Raw genomic sequence first — 17,797 nt, 5'->3', positions numbered from 1 at the left:
ATTCTTTCAGTCTCGAAGGCAAAGATAGGGAAAAGATAGATATATTGAAAACTAAGTTTAAAGAATACTGTGAGCCTCGTAAGAACTTGACATACATTAGACATGTGTTTTTCACGAGGAATAAGGGCCAGGACGAGCCCATAGACAATTATGTGACAGATTTGAAAAATAAAGCGCAGCCTTGTGAATTCGAACATTTAACGAACGGATTAATCAGAGACAGAATAGTGTGTGGTATTCAGGATGAAGCATGTCGTGCACGTTTATTAAGAGAAACTGATTTGACACTGAGCAAAGCAATCGATGTGTGCCGAGCTCAAGAAATGAGTACCAAACAGTTAAAATCTCTGAAAGGATCTGAGGAACAGTCCATAGCAGCCATACGTAAGTCAAATAGTGGCCGGAAACTCAGCTCACCAAAGAACACAAAACCTGATAAACAGAACTGAAAATCAAAGGCCTGACAGTACTGGAGGTAAGCCATGTCGCAATTGTGGAAGAAAACATATGACTGGTGACTGTCCTGCATACGGAAAAATTTGTCATCGTTGTCAGAAGAAGAATCATTTTGCGAAATATAAAATATAATGAATTTAATAATAAAATTATTATATCTTTTAATTTTTGTTTTCAAAAACTACTAAAATGTTATCATTATTGTTGGGATAAGCAAACACTATAGAGTTATATGAGGATATAGGAGTTATCGTTCTTTGTTTTTGTAACTAGTCGTTGTAACCGTCTTCTAAAACCTTTTTTGTGACAAAATTTTATTCAAAACATATCTAAACAATGACAATCTATAAAGATATGTTGTAAAATATTAATAAAATATTATATTTACTGGTAGGACTCATCATTAAAAAAATTAGATTATTAAACAAATGTTAAAGCCAGTTTACTCCTGGATATGGAACATGTCAAAAAAGAGTATTTTAAAAAATAAACTTGGAATTTTATCATGTGTTTATAGTGATTTGATTTACACCATGAATTATAGGTACCAAAAAAAAAACGTCAACGAAATTAGATGTTGAATTTAATTTTGATCTGAAAGAATTTTTTTTTAATGAACGAATTTTATATACGGACTTCTTCAGTAGCCAAACTTTAATAGTCCATAACTTAGGTTCTGACATCCTGCAATTGCGTTATTGAATGTCAGTGACTTACTATTTATTAAAGTGACATTGTACATTATAAGAATTGTAATTTGCACCATAAGCAAATAAAAAAAATTAAAGCTGCAGTCTAATAATTATAAGAAGTGCTTTTCATCTTCGACAGAAGGACTTTAACAGAATTAAAACACGTTATAACTCATAATAAACATGTTTATTTTCCACAAGTTCATCATATTCATCAAATATATTTCCAGGATACACGAATACAAGTCCATGCATCTGAGTACTAGTTCTCTAATTAACTGAAAGTTTTTCACAACGCAGGTGTCTTTAATGGATGAAAACACACCTATCTCAACTCAGTCAACTGGAATTCTGATTTTTGCAGTTTGATTCCTTATTTCACTGAATTGTTATAAAATACAAAGTATTATAAAAGTTTAATGTAATTTTAAAAAAATTCAAATACTAGTTTATCACTGTTGTCAGATATAAATCACTTTCCAATTTCATACCATGTTATGAATGAGTAAACTAGTTCACTTTCTATATCTTTAAAACAATACTCATAGGTCTATATAATTTCCTAGGACTGTATAGTCGTAATTTTCAAAGAAAGAATGGCTTTAGATTATTGAGCTTATACATTGCACATATTAACTAAAAATCTCCTTCTCATATGCTTGATAAATACAAGACTAGCATTGAAAAAAAATCATTGACTTTCCCAAGGTTTGATTTTGTAAAATTTTTATATAAAAATTGATTGAAAATGTCTGTTTTTGGTAGTAGTTTTTTTAGTCATTAGAACTGCTACAGAAGGCATATAAACCAAGGAACATTGTGAAAGTTTCATAAAATCTTTAGAATTAAAATTTGGATGGCTTGTTACTTCAATACTTGAGGCAGATGTAAGAGTTATTGCTCTTTGTTTATACACGATCATTAGAAAACATCTTAGAACTTCTTGCATTTTTAAAATATAATGAATTTAATAATAAAATTATTATATCTTTTAATTTTTGTTTTCAAAAACTACTAAAATGTTATCATTATTGTTGGGATAAGGAAACACTATAGAGTTATATGAGGATATAGGAGTTATCGTTCTTTGTTTTTGTAACTAGTCGTTGTAACCGTCTTCTAAAACCTTTTTTGTGACAAAATTTTATTCAAAACATATCTAAACAATGACAATCTATAAAGATATGTTGTAAAATATTAATAAAATATCATATTTACTGTTAGGACTTATTATTTTTCTGTGGGACTCATGTGGGACTTATTTTCCCCGTGGGACTTGTTTTAGTATGTCCCATATGGCATTCGATATTTTTGAAATTCGGTGTTGTTAAAATTAATTTTCGTCGAGCCAGACTTCGATCCCGATGTTATTGTAATATTAGTCCAATTTAATTGATGACGTAAAAAGTTCGATTCTTCATTGATAAAACATATTTTGCTACAAAAAGAATTGTATTTTCAGTGAAAAATTATTTAGATAGTGTTTGTGTTTTTTTTTAAACAGAAATCTTGGATCCGGAAATTCGGAACTAACATATTTCTTAGCTCTACCGTACATTTTTGAAAAGGCGCAAACTTCAAAACGCGCGAGACGTTGGAAGTGGGAATTTGGAGAGTGGAAGGATCGGTATTTGTGATCTATAATTTGCACAGTCCCTGATTTTTGTCAACTTTTAAAGAAAATAACAGAATATGAAGAAGGAAGACTATAGATACTGGATTGATCTACTTCATAACTGGTGAGTGACAAAAATAGAGGCAATCACTGAGTCAGAAATCTGTCTGTAAATGTTACTGTCTATTTGTCCAAGAAAATAGGCTTAAATTCCATTCAGAATGTTTTAATTTGGAAGCGCCTCTGATGCAAAATTAAATGAAACTAAAATGCAAGAAAATACACAAAAAAGTCTTATGTTTTACAATCATGGTAATTTCAGAAGATCTTTCTTTTTGAAGGAAAAAGAGAAGCAGTTCACAAATGTTGATGAGCAGAAGACAAGAAACTCTGGCTGCAAGAAAAAATCTGAGCTCTTGAAAAAGAAAGAAAAAAAGACTTGAAAATATGAATGATATTCAATCAAAGGATCCAAATGATGAAATTCTGGAAATTCCACATGGAGAGACAATAAGGATTTATGAATTGACCATCTCTGCTCGAACTGCTTGAAAGCACTTAAAACTGTTACCCTGGTGCTGAACAAACTTTTCTCCTAGACTGGAATTAAAAACTGTTCAATTTCTGGCATTAAAACACACTTTGAAACATGCTGAGGAAGGACCCCCCTCTCCTCTTGACCAAGTAAGGTTAAACATTCTGCAAAGAGTTGCGTTTGAATTGAAATTTTTTATACATTTACCAGGAATGAACTACATTACTCATTTACTATGATTTAATATGTCAGAACTGTCTATTTTAAGTTTTTTAACGAGGATTTTGTTGCCATGGTTGGAAAACAAATAAACAAACAACATTTCTGTGAAATCTTTCAAGATGCTGTATTATAAAACATCTACTGTTACTTTTTTAGCATGACTTCATGCATTTTCATGAATAAACATGAATAATAATATTGCATTTTTTGTTTACAAATAAGCAAGAATGGTTCATGAATTTTATTCATTCATGAACATTCCTGAAAAAATTCATCAAATTATTCATGAACAGTTCATGAAGATCCAGTGAACTTATTATTGGACATTCTTGAAATGATGAATCTTCATGAAAATGACTCTTCATGAATTATTCATGAAAAAAAATATTCATGAATATTCATCAATTTTCTTTCATGAATAAAAATTCATGATTTGAAAATGTCCAATAATAAGTTCATAGGATCTTCATGAATATTTCATGAACATTTCATGAATAAAATTCATGAAAAATTCAAGGAAAATCATGAATTATTCATGATCGTCTCGCAGTGGTTGTAACTATCGTTTTTGCCCTAAGTTGAATACTCTGATCTAGCTGTTCTTCGCTGCAGACAAGGCATGTGAAATGTGCAGCATTTAATCCAGTTAGCGTTAATTTCCCAACCATATCCTCAAATTCAGCGAGTATGCATTCGCACATCTTCACGTGTTTTTCTAGGCAAGCTAAATGTCATATTGTTAAGCCGTCGCTTGCTTCAGTCTCAACATTAAGACCATTCGTTCTTAAATACTTCAACAAATGAACGTTTCCACTTCTTGCCGTAAAATAACCTGCATGACGACCTTTTATATCAGTTAAAAAATCAACTTCTGAACTTTTTCGAGAATTAATTGGCACATGTTCATATTCCCTGCATTGCACGCAATATGAAGAATTGTACGGGGTTTTTTTTGCTGAAACAGCATCAAGATTTGCTCCTCTGTATACAAGCTTTTGAAAAATATTACAATGTCCACTTTCAGCACAATAATGAATCGGTCTCCAATCACTTTCAGCCAATGTTTCCATCAAATCAGGCGATTTATTGAGAATAAGTTTGCATGCCTCGGGTTGTTTATTTTTACAAGCAATATGGAGGATGTTTTCATTGCTTTTATTTGTACCTTTCATGTTTTAATTATGACCATAAAGATATGCTAGAAGCTTCACATTGCCATACCTTGCAGCGAAATGAATCGCATTTTCCCCTTCATAATTTTGTAGATTTGCCAACTCTCCATTTTCATTCATGCTTAAAATAAGTTTTTGCTAATGGAATAGCAATGTGGAGTACAGATAATTGACCTTGAGATGTCTGCTGTTTGCTGTTTAATATCCATCCCCTTTTCAATCAGTCTATGAAAAATACTGATTATTTCCTCCAAAGGCTGCAGCATGCAACGCATTGAACCCTTCTGAGTCACGTTTATATAAAAGATTAATATTATTTTTAAAATCTTTGTTCAAGTAAAAATAGAATTTTCTTACAATTCCTTTGCGACATGCTTTATGAAAAGCATTTAACAATTTTTCATTTTCTCCTATGAATTTGTGAATTCCTGAAACTAAAAAGCAAGATATTTTATTGTTAAATTCTCAATCTTACAGGATGAAAAACGCATACATATTTTATAGTTCACTAAATTGTTGTAACACCTAATTTTTGCGAGGAAGACATTTACTCTTTATTAATGAGATTTTAAAAATCTTCACGAAATGTGTTTACTTTTCTCTATTATCTTGAGGAATACTTATATACGCGAGAATGATATTTAATGACCATTATGCCTCGCGTTATTACCTGAAAATAAAGTTTTCGCGAATACAAAGTTATGATCAGTACATGTACGTACATTTATACATTAGGCACAATTCCTAAAGAACAACTTGTTATTCTTTTTTTTAAATATACTGAACCCCTTGACTGCCTTATAATGGCAAATAAGTCTACGTTGGATGCTCATTTATCATAATAAGACGTGTGCTAGTCATATTGTGTTGTGTTTTTCAAAAATTATTTAGTCATAACTTTGCCAATCTCTTCATAAATGCAACATTCTTGAGGAGACATTGAACAACACGAATAATCAAACAAGCGTATTTCTTACCTGTCCTACCAAAGTTTCTCCTGAACTGTAAGAAAAAAATTACGTTTTTAATAAGAGAATATTATTCAAGTGACACATGCAGTCTTTAAGTAATTTCTGTGAATTTATGCTTTAATTTAATCGAAATATACCTTCATACATGTAGGCTATCTCAGTTCTTCGGCGATAATTTCATGAGTAGGTATGCAAGTTTCACAAAACATGTCTTCTAATGCGCCCTCTTCAATAAAAGATGTGTTCTTTTTGTCACAAAACTTACTTTTGATACATTTATATCCAACAGAAATACACCTTTCCTTAAAATATTCCTCTAAAATAGAATGAACTTTGCTTCGGACATCTGATTGAATAATTTCCTCTAACGACATACTTTTGGGAACGAATATTTGCAACTGTATTTGATTTCCACAAATAGAAATAGCTATGATATGGCGTTTATATTGAAAGAATGCGGCACGGTGAAATATACACTCTTCTTGAGCATGTACGAAACTTTTCCAATGTTCAAAGCATCTGATAATTATTCGATGGAAATCAAATGTAGATATCTCACTTAATGAGAAACAAAGAATTGACGATTGTTTCAACTCTCCCAATATTGCTTAGTTTAAAGTCCGTTTATTTATGCACGGAACTAGATACGGCAATTTTTTATCGGCTCCACTTCATATTGCTATCAGTCCTAATCTCTGCATATACTGAAGCAACTCTTTTTCATGACTCAAAAATGATTCTTTTCCTCTTTTGCTTTCCCACATTTTCATAAGAAGTTCGTGACTCAATTCGCCAGTTTTATAAAATTTGGTAAATCCACCAAAAATTCATCATTTCTTGCCAAAGTCTTATCCGAGAGAATTGTCTTAAAAGCGTCAGCAAACCATTGTACATCAAGAATAACAACATCTTTTAATTCTTCCTCTGGAAAATACAACAATTAACAAACAGTGTGAAGAAATGATAAAAATTCATTCATTTCAGCATTGTCTATCTGAAATTCAATCGGTAACTTATCTTCTTGAACCAATAGTTTTTCTTTTTCAATAACTTTTTTGCTGCGTTGCAATTCCTTTATGATATATTCCCAAAAAATCCAGGAAGATGGTACTGCATCACCCCATTGCTGTTGCTCATTCACAAGTTTAACAATGCACGATTCTATATCATCCAATTTATCAAGACTCTCAATTTTTGATGTCGGAATTTTCACTGCGAATTTTCTTTCGTGAGATAAGTGAGTAAAAAGTTTCTTCATTGTTTCCATTCTTTTCCAGAAATCATCAAAATATTGTTCGATATCCTGAAATTTATTTTTCTAGAATAATCATATCTATATTCAAGTTGAATAGCTAGAGTTTCAGCTAAAATTTTCAAATTTATTTTAACATTTTTTTAAATATTTAACTAAGGTCTTTCTAATGATCATCAAAAATTTACGTCAGTTGTCGAGATACAAGACAGTTTGAGAGCTCCAAACCTTTGTTATGTAAACTGGGTGCGTGTCATTTTTTGTTAACATAGATTAATATACTAATATATGTTCGTTCAAAGCAAATGATTGCAATAAAGAAGTTAATTTTAAATACAATAAGACAGTTTCTAGTGTTTTGCTGAATTTCATTTTGTTTAAATATAATATGTTTGATATGTAAATAAAAACAAGGCACAAGCCCTATTTATTTACATTTTGAAGAACTCTTAGTTCTGTATCTGTATGATATTTAAATTTTTGCTGATCATTAGATGATGCCTTATTTAGGAAATGTAAGCATTAAAATGGGTTTAAAAATTCAGTTGAAACTGTGTCCATGACCCATTAAAGGTACATAGACACAGATTTGAAATTATTATTTTCTGTATAGTATTACAACTTATATTTTTTAATAGCATTTCACACAAAAATTTATTAAAAAAAAAAATCTTATTTCATATGAAAGATATTGAAATTTCAAATTTTTTTGGCGGGTTTGATTGACACATCCTTGTTGTTTCAAACATTAATTCTATTCTTAATCCTTAGGAAAAGTGGCAAATTCGTTGTTCGATAATTAAAAAAATATTAATACTATAATCCAGAAAATTCAGTGTAGATATGTTCGAAAGCAAAACAAACCAACAATATATTGTCAGTCCGTGCAGTTGTGGTAAACAGACTGTGACGATTGAACGCACCCGGTGAATTGTAAACATCAATAATAACAGAATTCGTGCCCTGTTTACAAAAACTGTGTACATAACACGAGTGTGCTCGATTTGGAAAACTCTGTACGCAACTCTTAGTTCGGAATGATGATACTTGTGAAGGAGTTTTGCTTTCTAACATTTCCACTCTGTATAAAATTATTTTTCTGGATAAAAGTTTTATTATTTCTAATTAATACACAAGATTTCAACTTTTCCTAAGGATTAAGAATAAGGTTAAAATTTGTGAAAGTGCAAGGATGTGTCAATCAAATCCGCTAACAAATTTAAAGTTTTAAAAACTTTTAAATGAAACAAGATTTTTAATCAGTTTTCGTGTGAAATGTTATTAAAATATGTAAGTCGTAATATTATAGAGAAAATATTGACTTCAAATCTGTGTCCAAGTAACTTTAATGGAGAGAAATATAATTGCATGGACCATAAACAAGTATCTATGTTTTTTCTTTTTAATTGAAGAATCTCCACGAGTGTAAAATTCTCGAGGGGGGTTAAAGAATATAAAATCAATCAATCAATCTTACGAGGGCTGTTCAAAAATTACGCGGACTGTGCTATTATTTACTCTTACAGACGTCATATAGTTATAATATTTTACAGAAATATGTATTTTAGAGATTTCAATAAATTTTGAGCAAAATTTCTGTATTTTGAAAAAAATCTACTAAAATTATCGGTATTTTGATATCGTTGATGCAGGGGTACGGCGCACGACAAAAAAAGGAAAAACAATATGTTGCCCAACTTCGTTTGGGGAACATAATTGAAGCAAGAGCATGCGGACTAAAAAACATTTAACTCATTGTCAACAATTTTCTCAAATGTACCTTTAAATTGTTTTATTATTATGTATTTAGATTTCGGACGTAATATTTGAAGTACTGACAGAAATATAGTGATTTTTCTTTGATGCGATTCCCGTGAAAACGACTTTGAAAATAACGTCTCTTGAATTAACGGCGCACTACACTTTTGTTAAAATATGTGTAATGCTCGAGATATCGGAAACATAGATCCAAAATATGCCTAATAAAACATGTAGTAAACTAGGCTACTCGTGACATTCGCCCACAAATAGCAAATTGAAATTTAAGACTGTTAGACCTCTGTAAAAAGGCTATACGGGAGGAGAGGAGGAAGATTATAGACAAAAAGTTAACTTTATCCGGACTGTAAAGAACGTGATTGAGAGTCAATAATATCACACTATATCTTATAAGTACTTTTTGGTTTTAAAACAAAAAAAGAATATTCTTTACTTGTTTAATACATTTTAAGCTTGACAAGAAACGGTGTTTTGATGTTGAGTAGAAAAGTTAACTCAAACTATACAGGTACCCAAGGAAAAATGTTGATATAATGAAAGCTCAATCACATATTTTTTATAATGCTTGTGACTTTATCCGGACTGTAAAGAACGTGATTGAGAGTCAATAATATCACACTATATCTTATAAGTACTTTTTGGTTTTAAAACAAAAAAAGAATATTCTTTACTTGTTTAATACATTTTAAGCTTGACAAGAAACGGTGTTTTGATGTTGAGTAGAAAAGGTAACTCAAACTATACAGGTACCCAAGGAAAAATGTTGATATAATGAAAGCTCAATCACATATTTTTTATAATGCTTGTGACGTCAAAGATTTTGCCGCGCCGTGACTAAATGGTATGTCCTGAAAAATCACTCAAAATTAATACCAATTTACAACATTTTGATATGAAATTTTGAAGACCATATAAAAAAAAAATTCTTTTATATTATTTGTGAAATTTTGTCCGATTATGTCGTTAAATATTACTTCTGCGCAACAAGTCCGCGTAATTTTTGAACGCCCTCGTACATATTGAACATTGATAATCATTTTGTTTTAATTTAAAACACTATACAAGACACACAAATAAAAACAAACTAAGTGTTCTTTTATGTTTTTAAAATGGTCTTTTGAAATATTGTGTTTTGAGAATATGTTTTAATACACTATATACAATAAAATCAAGCAATAACATTGTCGTGTGAACCAATTATCGGTGACAAACCTCATTGTATAGAATATCTGATTTAATTCAACATTGCATTTATATTATGCACAATTAATAAATTGTCTTCACTTGTCTTTTTAAAAGGAAACATAGCAACATTCTAAATTTGAAGGGAAATAATTTTAATATACCATTTTTACCTTTCTTTTTCTCCTTATTCTACGTTTAAGCATTGTCTTTTAATTTATAATCTTGTGTTAAAACTTACGTCTTTTGATTTTTCCTCCGCATGTGTGGCAACCAGAATAAGAGGCGCTTCCGTCGAGACAGCATTGATCGATTTTAGCCAAAAGATATAGTATTCAATCAAAAGTAAGCATACACTATTTTACATAATTAATGAAAGTTGCTTGAAAAATAATGTTTATTAAACGTTCCCCAAATTACTAAATACAAATTGATTTTACCAAAGTATGTCATATGTGCAAACTCTATTTCTTCATCTGTAGATTCAGTCTTGTGTACTTTCTCGTCAAATGATTTGGATATATCAACTACTAAGATGTAAAAGGCTTCTGGTCTCATGTAAATTTGATGACTGGCATAAAAAATATACTGGCCGCCAAAGTCGAAAAAGCTGATAATTTTATTATAGGACTCGTTTTTTTCAAATGATCTTACAACTTCCATGATGTTATCTAATTTAACTTTTGGGATAAGATAGTCATCTTTGGTTTTGTTCTGAAAATGTTGTTCAGTTTGGTTTGAATTTCTTATTAATGGTGCTCGTTCTTCATCTAAACATTCTGTACTTTCTTTAATTCCATCATTAAAAGTGTCATGTGTCGGTGTTTGAGTGACCGTCTTTTCCTCCTGGGACCGTTTTCTAGGCTGAGATTCATGAGCTACATCTTCTGTATTATCGCTAGGACCAGCTTCTTTGTTACATGTTTTCTCTTCATCAAATACCAAATTCTTTGAACAGGCAAAAAATGAATGATACTTGCCTCTGCACTCCTGTGGTTGGACTGTAATTATTAGAGAACTTAATAGTATTCTTTAAGACTTGGTTTGACTAAAGTAATATATTGAATTAGAGTGAAAAAAAAACCTTTCAAATGATTTGATGTGGAATCAATGGAAAATTCATCCACATGTACTTCCATTAATTCTGTTGATTGGATATTTAGGTTCAAAATCTCCTTAAAAGTACATTTACATAGTGTTATAAGCAGTGTTTTTTTCCAGCTCCTGCACATCTCACTAATATTCCCGTATAGTGGTATACTTTAATTTTAGCTCCATTTTTCCAAGCATGTCCCCATTGATCCTTCAGATTATTAATTTTTCCTGAAAGATTGTTAATGTATCTTTTTTTTTATTTTTCTTAACCATGAATATGATTTGGTGACAATTAAACATGCTTGTATTACATTTCCATGATATAATGTCAACGTCAGAAAAGGAAATCAAAATGATATTTCGTCACTAGAGAGACTATCGGTGCAGTGAAATATTCTGATTTTTTTTTTTTATTTGGCGATATATACTTACTTTTTCTAAGTTCTATAGCTCTTTTTCGTCCTATATCTAAGACAATCAGTAACATTAGAGTGGTAACAGGTATTAAGGCAATCCCAATACCATTGAAATACGTCAGGCTAGAATCTTCATCCTCGTGAACATGGAAGTTTGTGTTAGGATTGCTGAGGAAACAAACATTCAGGAACTTATTTTACAAAATCCTTTCCTTATTTTTAAACGTATCAAGCTCAAAACATATATGATGTTAAATAACATGGAATAAAGTACGCACTTAGTAGAATTAGGGCATTGTTTTTCAGCAGGAAAGCAATGCTCCTCCTTGTTGATAATTAAACATTCAGGATCTAAAATGAAAAAAAAAATAAGAGACGGTATGGACATTCCCTGATGACATGCATCAGACAATGTTTTAGTTCTTTTTATAATCAACAAAAAATCCTTAAAGAAATCACCTGTAGTATCTACACGAATGAAGATTGTCTTACAGTTAATGGACCAACCAAACGAGTACTTACAATTATAAATTTTTTCATCGATATATGACACATTTGGACAGCCAAACAAGAAACGCTCTTCACAGTTATAATTATTCAGATATCCTGATCCTTCAAGCCTCACACAGTTACCTTAAATTTTATTTGTGAAAATCCTTTATTTCTTATGCCTTTCTAAAATGCACGTTTACTTTATGATAGGGTTTATAATTAACTAATCATATTTTTACAAGATATTGAATCGCTTTATTGTAAAATTTTGCTTTATCAAATATGACTCACACTTGTATATATGTGTTTTCCATTTTTTCGAAAACTAGCTACATACATACCTTCTTCATATCGAGACTTTTTGATGTCAGTACAGAATTCAATCAATGATGAAAGGTATCTATTTGGAGCGCATAAAAATCTGGTTCCGGTTAAACATTTCCTTCTCTCCGATGCCAAGATAAATTCGGTTTTGTTCATTGGTCATTTATCGACAGGATACACTTCAAAACGTTATTCTTGTGCCTTTAAACACCAAAATACGCAAAATAAGAAATATACAGTAAAAATGCTGAATCGTTGAATTATTTTTGAAAATGAAAGGAGGAGGCAAGAAAAAGTATAATTTGTTTTATTATGTCAAAACTCGAAAACCCTATTTCGTCTGTGTGAAGATTTTCCCCTATATTCCACTCCTAACCTAATTATCTAAACATACCTTTAATTAAGTATACAACAAAAAAATTATAAAGATGGGTCAACCAGTCTTTCAATATACCTTCAAAAAGGGAATGCAAAACAAGATACCTTTTCCAGCCTTGAAAATATGATTCTGAGGTCCATAAATAGTTTAAAGTGCTTGAACACAGATTTGATAGTACGCGGGTATGTTAAGGCAGCACATGGACCAGAATTCGGCGAATGAAGACTTTTTTTTATAATTAGGTTACACTAATTAATCGGAAAAGTCAAGCATAAAACTTTTGTTATAATAATGCATTCTATAGACTTCAATGGGACTTATACTACATGAAGCACTTCACCATGACGTCACCACGTGACGTCTATAATTAGAAAATATGCCTTAATGAAAAAGTGAAAAGTTCAACACTACCCCGGGGATAAATAATTTCAATTTGTAATAATAATTATGTAAAAACATCTCTGTACCATGAAAAGTGCTGCTAGAATCCTACTGTCCTATCACAGAAATAATTATTTAACACTTATTGACGAAACCTTCCCAAAATTTTTACATTTTGTTCATAACATCGAAAAAAATGCATTAATTCCCGTTAACCATACGATTCTAGCAGCACTTTTCAAAAACAATAGAATAAGAATTTTAGATAGAAACAAAAATTAAGTTTCAAAGTGTGCAGCGTAGTGTTGAACTTTTGAATCTTATTTGTTACGAACGACAGAGGAAAGGCTGATGGGCAAGTAAACACCCTCCCTGCTTTAATTTAACGAAGAAATTGTTGAAGTATATTACCATACCTTATTCATACGTTTTATTCCCACATGAATCACACATGATATTCATTCTAAATGCTTTTAAACTCCGATTTCTTGTGTTTGTTTCACTTTCACTCTGCTACTGAATGATCAACAGTTATGACGTCACGGGTTTGGTATTTAACCCCTGTGATAACTACAGAGACCCAGAAACGACAAAATTCTGTTTTTATAATGCCTCTGCATATTTTGATTAATTTTTACGACAACAAATCAATCCTAGATATCGATTATAAGAAATTGATATCTCTAAACTTCACGTCATAAAGATTACTATGACGTCATATCATATAGGCAAGTAGAATATTTGGTTGTAACCTTAACCTACCTGCGTATTTTCTAAAATTTTCGGTATTATGTCAAGACTTCTATGTTTCTATAGCATTTAAAATGAAATTTAAGGGAAAAAACTTATTCTATCTGGAAATTATAAATACTAGAAATTTTTGGTATTGTTTGATTTGCACATCATTGAAATTTAACGAAGTTATCCTTAATACTTTGGAAAAGTAAAAACATAGGTAATCAGAGATCGCCTCAACGAATGTTTTCTTTAAGTAAGGCAATGTCACACAATTAACCAACAAATAGTGTACATTCAAAACTGCAAAATTTATGCAATTTTGATATTATACTTTGGAATAGACCTATATAAAACTTATAACTAGTTCTTCATCACGCACATGTATTTAAATCCAAGATCTAGAGCAAGTTTTCATCCTTTGATCATCCTTATTTGGAAAATGTATTGCAAATTCAGCATCTAGAGCAAGTCACTTAGAGGGCATCCTAAGATGTATCATCCATGAGAGAGTGCACAACATAGGGCTAATAGTTACTTAGAAATAAAACCTGCATAAAAATTTAACCTCTTCACTAATTCAGAAAAAAGTAGGTCAAATTCAGCATCAATCTGGTGTTGTGCATCCTTAGATGTATCATCCATGCAAGTTTGGTTAACATAGGTTTTAAAGTTACTTAGAAAAAAGACCTGCACCAAAAACATTAACCTGTTCACTCATGCAGAAAATGTAGGTCAGATTCAGCATCCGAAGCAAGCCGGGTAGTGTGCATCCTTAGATATATCATCAATGCAAGTTTGGATAGCATAGGGTTTATCGTTCCTTGGAAATCAGACCTATACCAGAAACTGCACCAAAAATATTAACAAGCTCCAAAAACATTAATCTGGTCATTCCTTTGCTGAAATTGCAGCATCTGAAACTGACTTGTACAATGGAACACAGTAGAAGCGTCTTCCTTGATGTCTAATAAATATAGGACATAGAATTACTTAAAAAGAAAACTACTAAAAAAATCTTAACATAAATCTCGGACGCCGACGCCGAGGGTATTGCATAAGATTCCCAACTTCGTTGAGGAGAGCTAAAAATGATGTGTATAAAATGAAATCTTCGGCGATTACGAACACTATACAAACTGAAAAGTCCGATGAAAGGTAAAAAAAAAATAGGAACAGAGCAAACGAGGACTTTTAAAAACATCAGTGATGGGATCGGGTGCCATGGAGAAGTGAGCATCCCCTGCCGACGGATCACACCCGCCGTGTTTTCATTGTCATGATCGAGATAAACTTGGAAAATCCGTAAAAAGGTATTAAACTATAATCAATAGAATAAAATAAAGAGTAGACATATTAGAAAGCAAAGCAAGCTCGCTGGGTTCTTAAACACTCTGCCTAATCGTTATTATAATTATCTAACCCATCCCCCATCATAAATCTTCTATCCGTCTAATCTTTTACCTTCACTCCATTTGATTATTTGGAGATTTTATTATCTTCTTTTGCCATTTCATCTTGCATTATGCGCTATACACCAGATTTTGATTAATATGCATCTAGATTGTTTCAGCAATAAATCATTATTTTTGAAAGATATAGTCTCATAACCGCAACGGAGTGTTCAAATAAAGTGAATAACGCCTGTGAGCGCGATATGAAAATGTGTTTGCACGCACGTTGCAGTTAAGAGACTATATCTTTTAAAAGATACATGTAATAATTAATTGAGTATATTTACATTATAAAAAAACCGCTCTGCGTAGACTGGAAATGTGATTAATATTCTAATATTTACATCTACTGTGTATTTTCTCCTTTATTTCTTAAGAAATCCCATTGCGTTAATCACTGCATGAACTAGATAAGATATGTAGCCTACAGATTTTTTTATTAGTGGCTGTGCCATCAGTGAAACGTATAAAGACGTTCGCATCATTAATACAATAATTAATCTTTTTAATTCTACTTTAAATGATTATTTAAACAGATGTAAATATAAACAATAAAATGTCTTTCTTTCTTTTTTGTTATTACTGGAATAAACGGTCGCAGCTATTGCAGAAAAAAATTACATAACCCGCTTACGCGGGATATGTATTTTATTCTGCAAGAGCTGCTTCCGTTAATTCCAGTAATAACTAACAAAGAAAGCATGTCATTGATTAAAATTCCACGTGATATCCTTCGTATAAGCTACGGTTAATGGAAGAGCAAATGTAAGAGTTTTTAGTCTATATGAGCTTGTGTTTATGATTTTCATTGATGACGTTGCACTTTCGCGGCGGTTAAACATTTTTGTCGTCAATATAAAACGCATGCTTAATCTTTTGACCCCCCTCTCTGTGTAATGGTGTTTTGAATGCCATAAATGACCATACACTTTTTAATTATGGAAAATACACCTGTAATGTCAATATTACATGATGTCTGCATCCAGACTTGATTATTTTTTTAAATAACTTTTATTTAGACATCCAACTGTATATTTGCAAAAAAATCTGTTTATTTCCATGTGAAAATGATTTCCAGTTGTGTTTACAACTTTCCCGAGGAGCTCTATATTGTTTTAGAAGTATTTATAATATTGTTCCTTAGTGTTCCCCTGTACCCTTACAGATTGCAGTTGACCAGTTTAATTCTTATGTTCCCCAAATGGAGTTGGGGAACATATTGTTTTTACTCTGTTTCTTCTTATTATTTTTCTTCTTCCTGGGTACTTATTTATCCGCGAATGATCTTGTGAAGTGTTAATCTGGTGTAGGTAAAACCTTTTTAGGGTAAGTAGACATGTTATGTAGATTTGCGGAATCAAGGTCATTTTGCGAGCACGTGCTTGCAAGAGCGCGCGCGTGCAACATGTAAAATGACCAATATAACTGATAAAGCCGTAACTTTTCTGTTTTTTGATGAAATGTGTTGAAACTCAGAATATAAGAATATATTAGTATTATAGATAAGAGGACATGGTCAAATTATCATGAACGCACGCGCATGCACATGCGCTTCGCTCTGATTGGCTGAAACAAAAATCTCAATATTTTATTCGTATTTTGACGAAATACTTTGAAATTTAAAACAAAGTCATGTATTAAGATATCCTACGATATGATACAAAATAATTTTCATGAAATTACGCGCATGCACGTGCACTGCAATCTGACTGGCTAAAACTATATATGGCTATAACTCCCTTGCTTTTCAGCCAAACAGGATGGGATTTAGAACATGGATAGTCTTAATGAACCCTTACAAATAGGTATGGCTATCATGCATATGCATGCACATGTGTGCACGTGCAATGCGTATAATTACAAATGCACTTGATCTAGCGTATTTTCGAATACTTTTCGATTAAATGCCTTGATGTTAAGTACATTAAAATAAATAAATAGTGTAGATACAATTAAATGGTCATTCCGCATATGCATGCAAGTGTGTGCACGTGCAATGCAAAAATTTGCTATATATATACTTTGTATACTTTAGGAAAAACGTTGTTTAAGTTTAAGATGCATAGAGTTTAGTTTATTTGATGAAGCTTAGAGGGAATGAGGCACCAAAATGAAGTTGGGGGAGTGTTTTGGGAACATCCGTAATGGTTCCCGTTACAATTAGCACTAGTTATATTCAAATCTCCTTTTGTGAGTTAGTGAATCAATTTTAAAACAATACAGTGCTAAATGCTATTCTTCTCGCATATAAAAACTAAATGTTCAAGATGATTTCTTCGGGGAATGTTTGAAAACGTATTTATATTATTGTACCCTGATGTACTAGAGTAGATAATTTCAGTTTTGTTAACAATTCCTATATAAAACCTGATCTTCAGAGAGTCCACAACCTTTCCGAGGGCATTTAGTCCATCTAAAGAATTCTTGCATTTTAGATAATAAACGAAATCTTAAAACATGACCTTGCTAAAGGGCCTTTCACAATTGGCGCACGAGCAGAAACGACACAATATTCTTGCGACCGAAAAACTTTGATTTGGATCGTAAACTGTTGCTGAAATAATCGCATATGAAAAAGTTTTCGTACGAAATTCGCACGATCTAAAGCGACCTTTGTGCATTAAATCTAACGATATATCTTGCGT

The 17,797-nt window shown here is 31.5% G+C and overlaps 1 protein-coding gene across 1 annotated transcript; it reads right to left on the bottom strand.

Annotated features, from left to right (window-relative positions):
- Positions 1-6,603: 6,603 nt before the first annotated feature.
- Positions 6,604-10,539, bottom strand: LOC134229840 (uncharacterized). The gene is made up of 3 exons (XM_062711630.1): positions 10,304-10,539; positions 10,118-10,232; positions 6,604-6,966 (listed from the first exon to the last, which is right to left on the bottom strand). Exons 1-3 carry the CDS (start codon positions 10,537-10,539, stop codon positions 6,604-6,606), a joined length of 714 nt encoding a protein of 237 aa, XP_062567614.1.
- Between the last annotated feature and the right edge of the window lie 7,258 nt (positions 10,540-17,797).

Source organism: Saccostrea cucullata, unplaced genomic scaffold (genome assembly GCF_032062105.1).
Source record: "Saccostrea cucullata isolate Sc308-1 unplaced genomic scaffold, CSIRO_AGI_Scuc_v1 ctg444, whole genome shotgun sequence".
Taxonomy (NCBI): Eukaryota; Metazoa; Mollusca; class Bivalvia; order Ostreida; family Ostreidae; genus Saccostrea; species Saccostrea cuccullata.
Note: the sequence above shows the minus strand (reverse complement) of the source record. Positions and strands in the feature narration are given on the sequence as shown.

What these genes read in the sequence shown, in the direction of transcription:
- LOC134229840 (XM_062711630.1), bottom strand. Translation starts at nt 10,539, where the DNA reads ATGGAAGTTGTAAGATCATTTGAAAAAAACGAGTCCTATAATAAAATT. An exon ending in TACTTTGGTAAAATCAATTT is followed by an intron (nt 10,233 to 10,303) that starts GTATTTAGTAAT and finishes TATGTAAAATAG; the next exon opens with TGTATGCTTACTTTTGATTG. An exon ending in CGGAGGAAAAATCAAAAGAC is followed by an intron (nt 6,967 to 10,117) that starts GTAAGTTTTAAC and finishes AATAAATTTCAG; the next exon opens with GATATCGAACAATATTTTGA.